The sequence below is a fragment of the Gymnogyps californianus genome, chromosome 11 (genome assembly GCF_018139145.2).
Source record: "Gymnogyps californianus isolate 813 chromosome 11, ASM1813914v2, whole genome shotgun sequence".
Taxonomy (NCBI): domain Eukaryota; kingdom Metazoa; phylum Chordata; class Aves; order Accipitriformes; family Cathartidae; genus Gymnogyps; species Gymnogyps californianus.
In genome coordinates this window covers 3,819,802-3,833,669 of record NC_059481.1, presented here as the reverse complement: position 1 = coordinate 3,833,669, position 13,868 = coordinate 3,819,802, and the positions used below count along the sequence as shown (strand labels likewise).

The 13,868-nt window shown below is 35.8% G+C and overlaps 1 protein-coding gene across 3 annotated transcripts in view; it reads right to left on the bottom strand.

Annotated features, from left to right (window-relative positions):
- The window catches only part of ETFA (electron transfer flavoprotein subunit alpha), a 34,261-nt gene that overhangs the window by 16,273 nt on the left and 4,120 nt on the right, over nt 1-13,868 (bottom strand). For 2 of the 3 annotated variants that reach the window (XM_050903055.1, XM_050903054.1), the window contains exons 2-9: nt 8,929-9,078; nt 7,027-7,108; nt 6,844-6,926; nt 5,233-5,332; nt 3,905-4,015; nt 2,561-2,662; nt 1,691-1,759; nt 555-637 (exon numbers count right to left, since the gene is read on the bottom strand). In XM_050903055.1, the coding sequence (XP_050759012.1) occupies nt 555-637; nt 1,691-1,759; nt 2,561-2,662; nt 3,905-4,015; nt 5,233-5,332; nt 6,844-6,926; nt 7,027-7,108; nt 8,929-9,078 (780 nt within the window). The remainder of the gene's footprint in view (nt 1-554; nt 638-1,690; nt 1,760-2,560; nt 2,663-3,904; nt 4,016-5,232; nt 5,333-6,843; nt 6,927-7,026; nt 7,109-8,928; nt 9,079-13,868) is intronic. The other variant, XM_050903056.1, reaches the window with a different exon arrangement.

The window sequence follows — 13,868 nt, the reverse complement described above, 5'->3', positions numbered from 1 at the left end:
ATGCCCTTCTTGGTATTTCACTCTATAGCAGCCAACCTGTAGATTATTTATCTCTTAAGTTTCTTGCACTTTCATCTCTTACAAAAATTTTGCTTAGAATGTAATGCAATAAGCCAGTTACGGTTACCAAAACTTAAAAAAAAAAAATCATCACCTGTAAAAAACCCAAAAACCACACTTCTGAGAGATCAAGCCACATATCAATATAATTTCAAGTTTACGCTGGCAATGACATCTTTTAGCATATCAATGATGGCTTTTAGAAAACTAAAAAAGGTTCAGCACAGGCAACGATGAAAAAATCCAGCATGCAAAACCTCTGACAAAACTGTCCGCAGAACACTTCTGATTGACCCAAAGTAGAGAATTACATCACAGCTTGCTGCTGTAGTTTTGCAAATGCATGGTCAAGTGACAACATCACAGTGGACACACTAAGATTTTCCTGTTAGGCTCAATATTAAGACTTAGCTCATTTCTAAGCATTTGCTTTGAAGGAAAACGCATGCTAGAAAACATCACAGCTCTTTCATGAAAGATATTTCCATACTTACTGGTGCTACTATTTTGCCCGTCTGTCCAACTTGCATGTCATTAGGAACAAAGCCAGCATCAACAGCTGCACGGGAAGCTCCAACTAGTTGAAAGAAAATATTTCCAGTGTTTTCTTTTAAAATATTAGCGAGCCAAATTTCTATCACCATAAAAGCACATGTATTTTACTGAAGAGTCCCACACTCTAAGGGCATGTATTTAGAAACTTCCCTCTTAAAAGCTCTTATAGTAATCCCTCTCTATACCACTGGCTGAAACTTCCAAATACTAAGTGCTAATGCACTTCATAAGCAACAGGAAATCCTTACTCCCAGCACCAAAGGGCCATATATTTAAAACCGAGGATTTCAGTCTGGCATATTTCCATTATTTTCTCTTGTTGCTTTGTCAAAAGAGGATTTTCCCATAAATGCCTTCCCATACTGTTCCTCCAAGTTTGAATAGAACACATGTGCCATCTTATATTGCTGTGGAGCTCAAAAGTCAGGCATTGTAAAGAAAAATATCAAAGTAAACTTGAAAATGCCACATGGACATTTAGTTAGTGAAGCCACCAATTTAAAAACAAAGCCATTCATGTAAAACTATAAATTTATTACTACATGTGAAATCTAAAACTAATGTAGTTAAAATGTTAATGCAAACAGTTCTTCCTCCTCCCCCAACCTTCACTTAAAATATTTTGCTGAAACACTGTACGTGGTCAGTTTTCTCCTGTTAATACAAAAGCATAGCAAAAAGACAGAGCCACTCAAACTACAATAACTGTGAAAGGGATTCTCTAAAGGAGTAGTATATAAGGATGTATGAAGAAAATATCAGCTCTTCAGAGTGAGCTAAGATCATTTTTTAATTTATACAACTTCACTTTTTGTTTGTGAGCTTATGTCCTGGAGATTTGAGAAGGACAGGGAATATCACAGTTTAGTATTTTGCTTCATACATGGGCATTTAAATACACAGCTGACCACAAGGACAAGACAAACCTTTATCTACGACTAAGCTAACAGGATTTTAAGAACTTATTTGATAGAGACATGAAAATAACAGACATAAGATGAACATTGTTTTTAATGTGACCTTTTTAAATGTAATAACCAGGGTTAAAAAAACAAAAGGAGAAAAACAAGTTTACCTGCAGCATGCAATTGATCTGCAAGATCATACAACAACTTAAAATTTTCACCGCTCTTCAAGCCTCTCCCTTAAAAGTTAAGAACAAAAAAGATAAAGAAAGAAGATAATATGCTTCAAGATTTTTTTATTGCCTACATAAACTTTCTGTATGAGTATTGCGTTTGCAAAGGCACAAATATACACTTGCATAGGGTATTTTTGGATATATTACTAAATAGTATTTAATATTTGGAGATTTAGCTTTTGTCTTTGTGATTAATATTATTATTTCGTACGTATCTCTCAACATCACTCTGTCTAGTTTACTTCCTGCACACAGCACCATCAAGATCATTCTCTGGAACCAGGGCAGGAGGATTTTTTTACTAATTTGTGCTCCCTCTGCTGGCTTTAGGTACGAAACTCTGTAGTGGGATAACTAAGGAATAATTTTTCAGCCGTAGGCATACAGTAAAAATCACAGTCCATCACTTTATACCTGAAGAGCAGAATATAAACATAATGATTTTTAAAATCATTAAAGCCATTACATAATAATGTTTGGACTGCCTGTAACAATTAGCAATAATTTTAAACATGACAGATTTTGATCTAAAAACACTTCACATTGCTATAATTTTAAAGGGACTCACCAAATATGACAATGTTCTTAAGAAGCCTAATAGCATATGTGAAACTCATGTTTTGCCTCTTCATGGAACATACATGTTGGGTGCATTCCCACTGGCCCCTATGCTGTATTTCAGAATAACACTGTAATATTTTTTTTTAGTGTATCACATTATAGTTTTCTGCTACAGATATTATTTAATCAAGATATACCATTACTTAAATGCAACATAACACAGTTTCAATATTATCTACTTACCACCTGATACAACCACTTTTGCACTAGTAAGCTCTGGTCGATCGCTTTTTGTCAACTTCTGCTCAATCCATTCAGACAGACCAACAGGCGGTGGAGGGGTTACTGCATTCATCAGATGAAGAAAAACATCGACAAGAAAAAGGATAAAGTGTGTATTTTCAGCCTTTTAAATTTGAGTTTAAACGTAATGCAAAAGTGCATTCTATAACCAATTCTACCACAAGCTTTTAACTATTATCAGTAATTGCTCTGTGGCTCCGAGTTACTAGCCTCTTTCATTAGTCGTGTTTAAGTAACCTATAGTACAAGCTGCACTAAAACGAAGGCCTGTTGTATAAGTAATACATTGATATCAACCCAGCATAATAAGTGTGGTTCTTATTAAGGCAGGCAAACAAGCCAATTAAGCAGTGCAATGACAGTGCAATATGCTAATCTTAAGTACCAAGCAGCATTTGTTTCCTAACATCCACAGACATTAGGAAACACAGGATGGTTCAGGGGCAGGTACTAAGCCACCCAGAAAAATATGAGGACTGGGGGACACGGATACACACGCAGCACGTTACTAATGATTGCCTCTGCTGGATTGGCAGCACAGTCATATAAAGGCCCACAGCAAAAAACAGTAGAGGTGATCAAACACTGGAACAGGTTGCCCAGAGTGGTTGTGAACTTCCCATCTGTGGAGGTACTCAAAGCCTGACTGGACACACTCCTGGGCAACCCGCTCCAGGCGGGCTGGACTAGATGATCTCAAGAGGTCCCTTCCAACCTCAACTATTTTGTGATTCTGTGACTGGATTTCTCTATTATCAAAGCTACACTAGCTTCCTTAAAATAATAATTTAAACTGATTTAGTTAAAACTGATCTAAAACAACAACTGGGTGTTCTCAAATCAATTTAAACTACCACTAATTTAGCTAGACACTGTAATGACCTATCTCAATTGAAATACGACCGATTGAACCAAAACTGTGGATAGCCAGACACACTTATTTTTGCTCAATCTTGCTTTGAAAACCAATCTGGCTATTCAAACAGCTGTAACTTTAAACAAGGAAAAGTTTCAAGATTGTGGTGGCAGAGGTTTAAGCAGCGAGTGAAACACACACAGATTTTGGCATAATCTCCATTTCTGGTCAAAGTAGCAAGTGAGCAGATAATCCATATCTTCCCTTATCAGACATCACTAAAAAGTGCAAGTACCTGTATTAAAAGCATAAAGCTAAGATTACGACAATCGGTTTGCTTTGACAAATACTTCTGCAAAACATCACTGTGCAGTGAGCAAAACTAACTCTATTACATGAAACGACAAAGTACCAGAACAAATACTCACACTTTTCTAAACTGGCACTACCACCACTTGTTGGTGCAGCCTCAAAAGAAGTTCCCCGTACGGTAAATACTTTAATCGCTTCATCACATTGCACAGTGCAAAGAATATTTCCTAAAAAAAGGGTCACATTATGTTTTTAAAGAAGATAACATCAGACATACTATGCTTTTTAAAAAAACAAATAAAATTACTATCAGAAACACATTAGCAGTTCTACTAGAATAGGCAACATTCAGAAAGTTACTTCCCAAAATTGCAGTTTTAGATGACTAAAACTTGAAACCTAGGCACTTAATAAATGTAGATTACAAATATTTTAATTTACTTTTTAGCTCCCTGTTTCTGAAGTATGATAACAAATCCTCTATTTTTAAAGGATACAGAGCATTCAAATCATCTTTTATGAATGAGCTTTTAAATTTCAAAGGGGGAAAAAAACCCCCAACTTTGAAAGCGTCATTCTTAATCATAAAGAGTGTCTATAATTCAAAGTAGATCTTTTATACTGTTGCATGAATGCATCAGAAGACAATGAGGCTTGCCCCAAGTATCTGTGGGATTGTGTTTCTCTCAATAATATATAATACAAGGTATTTACTTCACACTGCAGGCTGCAGGGAACGCTAAAAGAGAAAAAAGCTGCAACACCAGCTATTCATAAACAAAGTCATCTTGAAACTATGAATTACTGGGAAGCAACTTAAAAGTGCAACACAAAACCACATTCTGGTAATGTAACTCGAAATGTAATACCATGTTGGTACACGTGGTACAATCTTGCACAGTAAAATTAAGAAACACAAGCTAATGAGCTCATATCTAAATTAAAACACAGTGTCAGACAAGCATTACAGAAACAAGACTGAAAAAAGAATTGCAAATTAAGTCAATTAAATATTATAAATAATTAGTTCAATGTCTTCATAATTAGGAAAAATAACCCTGTGGTATCTTAAATCAGAACTAATGCTAGTCATATTAAATAAAGGTGGACAATTAACTTAATGTCTTACGTTTTACAAAATCTGATCAGAAGTACATTAACGAAGAAATGCAGTATGTACAAAGGAGATTACCAAATTCTATTAATTAAAGTGATAGACCTGGTTTCTAACTGATAGTACCAAAGTTGTTGGGATTAGGTGCTTTCTCACACATGGAGCATCATGTCCATCCCCAGGTTTCATGTTTATGAACCACAGCAATTCAGATTATAAAGTGAAAATTCCTATCATATTCCAAGGTTCTAACAACAAGATTATGTAGAAAAGCTATCAGTATTGGGTCTTTTATTGCACAAATACCACATACCTTTTGTGATTACCCACCTGCATACATAGTTCTCACAAAAGTGTCTGGTGACTGAATTTCAATAATGTCAGAAACAGGGGCAACATCAAGTTTGCCAGCCACTCTGGGAATAAGATTCTAGAAGTTAAAGATGAAAAGTTAGCAAAGTAAATGCTAAGTAAAATGCACATGGTCAGTAAAAGAATGCCTGCTGTCCTGATTTTAACTTCATATAATGCTGTCTGTAAGTAAAAAGGCACATACAACTCCAAGATTTTTATAGGGCTACTCATGTAGCTTTAGCAGCCAAATAAAATCCCGTTATTGTAATAACATTAGACATTTTATGAGACTTACCGTAAGTAAACCCTTAATTCAATATCTTAAATTAGGAGGCTTATTTGCTTCAATAGTTTAAAACTGAATATAGATGCAATTTACTCAGAAAACTGACAATTATGGATTGCTGAGCTCTTAGCACTTCAAGGAAAAAAAAAGCATTTTTGGAAGCTATTTACAAGAAACAATAGGAAAAAAACCCCTGCACTCTCCCCCCAAAAGCCAAAAAATTATTATTTTAAAAATTAATATTAAAATATTAATTCTCCTGCTCTGAAATTGACCCTAGAAAATTACTTAGCACCTTTAGGAATGGGAAGGAGGATAAAAAGAGCAACAGAAATCATGAAGAAATTAATGATAGCAAGAGCTTTGCTTGCTTTTTGTCCCCCTCCTAATCTGGTACAACACAAAGGGCCAGTTCTGAAATCTTTACTCACATTAAGCACTCAAAAATGGAAGCGTAAGCTTTAAAGCAAGCGCTATTAACCTTTACTAAGAAACTGCAGATCAAAATCAAAAACAAAAAAATAAAACAAAAAACCCCTAAGACTTAAGGTATGTAAAGATTTCTCTTAGCAAAATTACAAGTATACGGATTGATATTGATTGGAAGTGAAAGTAGTCAGATGGAAGGCTGATGTCATTATTCATCCCACATCGGCAAGATCTCTGAAGTATCCTTTTTCTCTAATTTAGCTGCACCACAACGTTGACCAGATTGTTAGTACTGAGGCTCTCTGCATACTTAAAAACAGACTCCTTAAAAAACAAGTTTTGAAAAACTGTATTTACATTAAAAAACATCTTGGCTAGGACTTGAATCTGTGTTATTTATGTATATTTACAGACCTTTCAATTTACATGGCTTACATCATAGATGCAATTCCCCCCTCCAAAAAAAATTTGCTTCCAATAGGTCTGCACACGTTCATTTCAACATGCAAATCATATATTTTTCATCTCAATTAACTGTACTTTTCCTTGCAATTTTCATAATGCTTTCAGATCACTTAATCTATTTTGTGTTATTGTACATTTTGCCTTGTGTACATAGAACTAGCTGGTTACCACTAAATATTTCTTCTTTGCTGGTCCTTTGTCCAAGTCAGCCCATAATAAAACTCAGACATGAATCAGTGTTTCTAACTAATGACCTCTTAAGCGAACTACTGTAACTTTTTTTTAAAACTCAAAATTGTCCACAGCTGACCTCACTGTCTCACAGGCATTTGATTCACACTCTTACATACAACAGTGTCTCTGACTCTTTTCTACCAGAAATTTTTGATGCACTTTGATCTACTTACCTTCCCAAAGGCAGATGCTCCAGCGCAAATGTGGGTGTAATTAAATTTTTTATGAGTTTCCAAAATCAAGGGAGTCAGCTCCTCTGAGGATAAAAATATACTGCTCAAAATTTACAACTATCTTATTTTCAACCGCAAATATAAATACCATTTCTTTTGTCAATAGGTAAGACCAACTCTCACCTGCTAGAAATCCCTTGTACACATCGTGCTGAGCCACTAGAACTTTTGCAACACCCTGCACTTTGCTGAGTTCTTGTGCTACCTATGATTACAAACGAATTATTATTAGTTTGTATTATAACAGACACCACAAACAAATAACAAGAGAGAGTCCCTGCTGCAAAGAGTTCACAGCCTATAGATTAGTTAAAACTGGGACACAAAAGTATGTGAATTTCAAAATCACAATGAACCTGATGGAACAAAATGCAGATCTGACTCACAGCATAATGCCTTAATAGGATAATGAAAATGAATTTTGTGAATAAGAAAACTGCAAAGCAAATCGAACATAGGAAAGCTTGCTTCCTGTATGCAGGATTACACAACGATCTCAAGATTTATTACAACAGTCGATAACAATCACACTTGAGGATTATTGCTCAGTATTCTGATAAAATCATCAAGAAACCAATCCTACTTTCTTTTAAAGCGGTAAATATCTACCGCACAAGCATACAATGCAAATATAAAGGTACAGCGATTTTATGATCTTTGTCCAAATTTTAGGAGCAATCCTTTGTTTGCAGCTGACTGCCTACTGATGGGATGTGTACTTCCAATTCTGTATTTATGCATTTTTTTCCTTTAAATTTGCAGAAGTGAAGTTTAAATGATAAAAGGGTTGTTGCAGATCAGAGAGAAGAGGACTGACAGCATTGTCTGGACCACATGCATCGTCCCAAAACTAGTGTAGTTTTACTGAGTTTGCTGAGTGTCAGTTTACCCTCAAAAATTAACAAGAGGAAATAAACAAAAAATCCACAGTAGCTGCCACAGAGTGTCTGTTTGAGTAACTGGCTCTTTTGTCCTATCAATACAGATTCTTACAAAGAAACTTAAAAAACCCCCAAACATTCATTTTTTGTAAAGTAATTTTTCCCAGCATGACATATGTTGCCAGACATCATATACTTAGTATTAAAAAACAAACAAATAAAACATTCCCAATAATTTTTCTTCTATGCAAGTGCCAAAGAATAAGGAAGCTCAAAGACAGACATATCGGGCAAAATTAACTTTTTTTTTCCCCATTTTCTTGATCTAGATAAATATTTGCTTCCAGGCCTCTACCCCGAACACCTGGGTCTCAGTTCAGAATAGCCACTGAGGTTTCTCCACCTATTTGTGAATTAGCTGCCATAAGTATGCCTCCTGCATGAGATACTACATATTGCTTTCAGAATAACAATTCATAAACAATAGCCTAGTATGAAAAGTATCAGGCATAATTATTTGTACTTTTACTGTTCACACAAGAGCATCATGCTGGAATAAAAGTGTCACTAATGTACTATGTTGTCTCTAGATTTTGCATGTAAAAATTAGACTAACAATACAACAGCTAACGTACAAGAAACTTTTTTTAGACGTGAGCTACATGTCAAGAAGCACTAATTTCAGAATTTTAGGTTGCAAACACACTCTCGCTATGCTACTACCAGTTGATTAGTAAAAGCAAGATGCTCAGAAGCCCTATTTGTCACTGTGCTGTTTCATTTCTGTTGGTTTCCATTTGAGCAAGTGCAAGCTTCTTTCCAAGTTCTTAGCACTGCAATATTTGTCTTTCAAACTTTACAGGGAAATATTGTTTTAAAAGTTAATTGTCCTTTAGTCCTATAAAAATTTGCTTGCTTAAGCTTATAACAACTGATACTGATACTCTCCCTTGTGAAATGAAATCTATACCCATATTTTCACTTCAGAAGAGAAGCAGTTCAAGCGCAGGACATTTCTGGCAGATTAGCAATTCCTGGCACAGTTCCTCTTCACTACAGATTATTTTTCAGGCTGACCAAGATGCTACGAAGTACTGTTTCACTGCATTCATTATTTCATTCATATGAAAATATCATTTCCTACCTTGTCACAGCTGGTACCAGCTACTAAACAAGAAACTTCACCTCCCAGACGTTTTGCCGCAGTGATAGTATTTAGTGTAATGGGTGTAAGAGTTTCATTGTTGTGTTCTGCTATGACTAATGTACTCTGAAACCTCCGGAGCAGCGATGCCTTTGAAGAAAAGAGAGAGAGAGAGAGAGAGAGAGAGGAGTTTGATACTTAGCATTTAAGTAAAAAAATGTTCCTAAGAGCACCCAATGCTTTACAGAAAGTTACCAATTATACAAACTGTAAAACACTGCTGTCAAACAAAATAGGCTAAATCTAGATAATTTTTGTTAAGTAGGCAGAATACATAAGGTGTTAAAAAAAAAAGGTATAAACTTGCTTGACTTTAGCATATCTATAACATGCTGTGTTTAAACTAAAACCTCCACAGGAAAATACTGAACAATATTAAGAATACATTACATTCAAGCTCAGTTGATCAACTGAACTAAGTACCTTAAAGAGTGAAGATCAGACCACCAAGACTAAGACATAAGGAAATCAAGGTTAGCAAATAAATATTTACTGTTGGTTTTTTGGGGTTGTCAGTTTTGGGTTTTTTTACTACAGGTTTTAGCCAAAATCTAGCTACAGAACACACTTTTTTAATTATTTATGTATAAAGGCAAAATTGTATGCAGTGGCAGGATGACAATTAAGCAGCAAGGGCTCACAGCCTGAAAACACACCAGTAGAACTGTTGATAAGCATCAGGTTCATTTTTTTCTATTTTCCTTTAAAACATTTGACACTTGACCACTTAGTCTACCACCACAATTTAATGGTCCTTAAATAATAATTTTGACCAATTCACCATCCACACAGACTTTAACTTCTAAAGCAAAAATGAAAGGAAAAAAAAGAGAAAAAAAAGGCAAAGAATTGCCAAGAAACCAAACCAAAAATATTCTAAGCTCTGAGACTTTCCTCTCTAATTTTCAGATGAACCTGGAAAAAGCGTTACTCCTCCAAGACTAATACTAGGGTAGGGAAAGAGTTTGGGGTGGGAACAGGAATATTGTCCTTCAAGTCTTTGTTTATCCTACATAAAGCCTAAATCAAGACTCAAGTTATGATCAATGTAATATGGAACACATGGAAAACAAAATATATTCATTAATATGACCAAGGCACAAATTCTAACACAACGTTAAAGACTGCACAGCCAAATACTATTTTTTTAAATATATATTCTGACCGCATCTCCGCTCACGCCAAATATGCACTTACACACCACTTAAACTAGAAAAAAAGCTTCAGAAAATCTGAGGCGCTAGAATTTGAACATGGACTTCAACCACACAAAGCCTACCAACGTGCTAAACTTCACACAGAGAATCCTGAGGACTTCCCTGAAGCTAATCACAGTGTAAAAATGTAAATACAAAGATAAGTTTTTGCAGCATCAGGATTGTAATTTGTCATTTTGATTAAAACAATAAGAATTCTTGTAAAAGTGCTCTGCATTTCATCTTTTATGCTTAAGGTTACTTGTTAATGATTAAAGATTATAAGATCACTTGAAGCCAATTGCCAGTAACAAAATATTTATTGCCAATATAGATCAGACACCATATTTTTGATTATGTTTCATACATCATTTGCAATAAAAGTTACGAGATTTTAGTCACCGTTTGAAGAATAAATCCATGCTTTTGTGGCAAAAAGCCCACTTTTCCAATGATTTATAGTCATGTCGCAGGGTAAAGTGGACCATGCTCCTGAAAGATTCTGAAGTTTTCAGATTTCCAAAGGGAGCTGCATGCATTTTAAACATACACTTAATTCTGACCATATTATGATCTTTTCCCTAAATAAGTACTGCACCACCAGAGGAGCGCTATATCATTCTGTCAAATGATTCTAGAATAAACTGAGAAATAATTTTTTTAGCCAAAAAGAATAAGAGCAATGGATGTTGCTTGAGCAGACTGGATATTACAGCATTAACTAGATGTTATTTCTAAACTGATAATCCCATATTTTATATTTGTGGGAACTGCACACTGGAAGGTCACTTTATGCCTACATGCATGACATTTCTGAACACAAAGACAAGACCAGATTTAAAATAAATTAAAAGTCACATTCTAGATCTTGGGTAAAAATCCTGGATGACAAATAAGATTCCTACCTGAGTCTGAATTTTAATATACTAACACATGTAATTTTTTTTTTTTTTAATAAACAAAACCAAAACAACCTGACTTTTATTTGTTATAATAAAGATTCTGCAGTAAAACCAGAGGGTAATTCATCCAGTCACATATGATCCTGAAAACTGAAAATCTGCAATGAGTCAATGAAGAAGACAGGTAGTTACTTTGATGAAGTTAACTTGTCCAGCTGCACATGTGCAAGAACAGCCCATTATTTCACTGATATAATTTCTCCACCTTTACTTGGGCAGGATGTCTAGTTTCAAGCCTAGATAAAATAGGAAGGTTGAATATAAACCTAACCAGTTGACAGCAAGGATAAAAAGCACAAGAAATAAGACACACAGAACAACCAAACTGTTGAAAACAATGGCTTGAGAGGGAACCGCACTCAGCGCTTGTGCCACAGAAGGTTCCTGGTGAAAACTAAGCTCTGGAAAATCAGGCTATCCAAAGAAATCAATTACAGTTAAACATCCTACAAACTTGGGCAATCGAGTGGCTTCTCAAGCATGCCAGTAGATTACGAACACATCTGCCACCAACCAGTAGAACTGGAAATTTCTTTCACCTAGGTTTAGATATAAATCGAAGCTAGGCACCTATGTTCCCTCTACAGCAGAAACATCTACATTTCCTCTCTGGTGGAAACTCCGGACAGTGATTCAGTTTATACTAAAATAAACATTTATGAAGGAAAACCGACTGGAGTTTCCAACTCCCCACTCCCCTCCCACCCAGCATTTACTGTAGAGCAAACCTGGCCCTGGACTTCCAGACGTCTAAAAGTTGGTAAGACTAACCTAGATGTCCAGTGTACATCAATTAAGCCACCTGCAAAGTACCAAAGGATTCGCTGAATCTATCACCTCAAGTTTCCCCAAAGCATCTTTTTGCTCCCCACCTGAGAAACCCATCAATGTTTTCCAAGCAGAATGTGACAATTTAAGCATAATATCTGAATTTCTAGACTTCAGACAAAATAACTGAGACTACCCACTGCTACTGTCCCAGCCAAATCTTAGAAATCTGGACATGCCCCGTACATATGCACAGATAAACCCACGCATGAGGCCAACATCCCATACATCCAAAGTACTCATTCAATTTGCACAGGTGATCTGCTCTTCATGGCAACGCCAATGCAAACTGAACATATGTTGGTCTTTCAGTACATAGACAGGTCACCTGAACAGCACACAAGCAGGCCCAGCACTTCTTAAATACAGATTTGCAGCTTATATGCTACAAAATATACATATTAACAGCTGGAAACACCCAGACAAAAGTGTTGTAAATCTTTGCTCGCTGCTTGGCAAGACTGACGAGCAGACAGGTATCAATGGCCTCTACAGTCAACAGTTGATAGCTAACTGCCTGCAGCCTGCTCCAAGGATGCTCGTTGTAATGCAGGAATTATAAAATCAGCTCTGTAACACAAGTGGCAGACACAGGAACAAAAGATGGGACGGCCAAAGAGTCCTTCCAGGAAATGCAAGAGCTCCAACGGGTGTATTCTGCATGGCCCCACACTCCAAATATGCATGAATGTGAAATAGGCTGTTAGAAACTTCACCCAGGAAACTGAAGTTTGCCTCCCAGCCTCTTCAGAGGAACCACTGGAAGTTTGAGGAACTAAACTGAAATAGAAATTCACAAGGCAAAAGCACCTAACAACGGGACCCACAAAGGTATCTCTAGAGCTGATTTTCTTAGCTGTAAAAGCAAACTGGCCAGAAATTAAAATTTTAAAACTGCTTAGTAGGAATTACATATCTCAGAGACCCATTATCACTGGGCAAAATTCCCAAGAACTGACTCCAGGAACTAGGAATTGGGGTATTACTAAAGACAATGGCTACATTCCTATACAACAAAACAATGCCTAATTCTATCAATAGACAGTCTTGCAGCTGCAAAACTTAAAAAAAGAAAAAAAGTATTTGGGAAGCTCAGGGAGAGGAGGGAGATCTAGCAAAAAAGCTTATACTTCTCCTAGAACCTCTGTACAGATCTGGCTACAGAAGAGGTCTAAGAGACAGCTATTTAACTCCAGAAAACGCAACTAGAAAAACAACACTAAAGGCACCTGAACTGAAAAGGAGCTGTAACTGCAGCAAAGAACAGCAAAGAAAATAAAGAAAACACTTATAAAAATGATTTAGGAATCACAATAAAGACTTAAAATTACAAAGGAATTGAAGCAGCAATAGAAAGATGTAATATAGAATACACTTTTCCAGATATATCCCATGCAAACCATTCATAAAAATCAAAGCAACAAAGTTGTTTTGAAATACAGACAACACTACTGAAAGTGAACTCAAGATAAATGAATACACTTAAAAAGTTATTAGTCTGAGGTTATCAATGACAATTGAAGGATATATACAAAGTGTTCCCTAAGACTACAAATGTAGCCCAGTACTTTCTGAGTAAGGTGTCTTTCAGGCTACTAAACCTATTTATCTGAATTATCTCAGGCTAAAAAAGAAAGCCAAACATGCATCATGATATATATATGACTGAAATAAAATCCACCGTTTTCAGAAACACCAGGACATTGAAAGCTCTGAAGAAATCAACAGGAACTCAAAGACCCAACAGCTGTGAAAATGGGGTCACGCCCAAAACACTGTAAAGACAAAATAAGAGTACCTGCTCAATATCACTAAAAATTAAGCAAGTGACATATCACTTTATTCAAAGGCTATTATATGGTAAAATACTATACTACAAAGTGAGAAAGAAAGC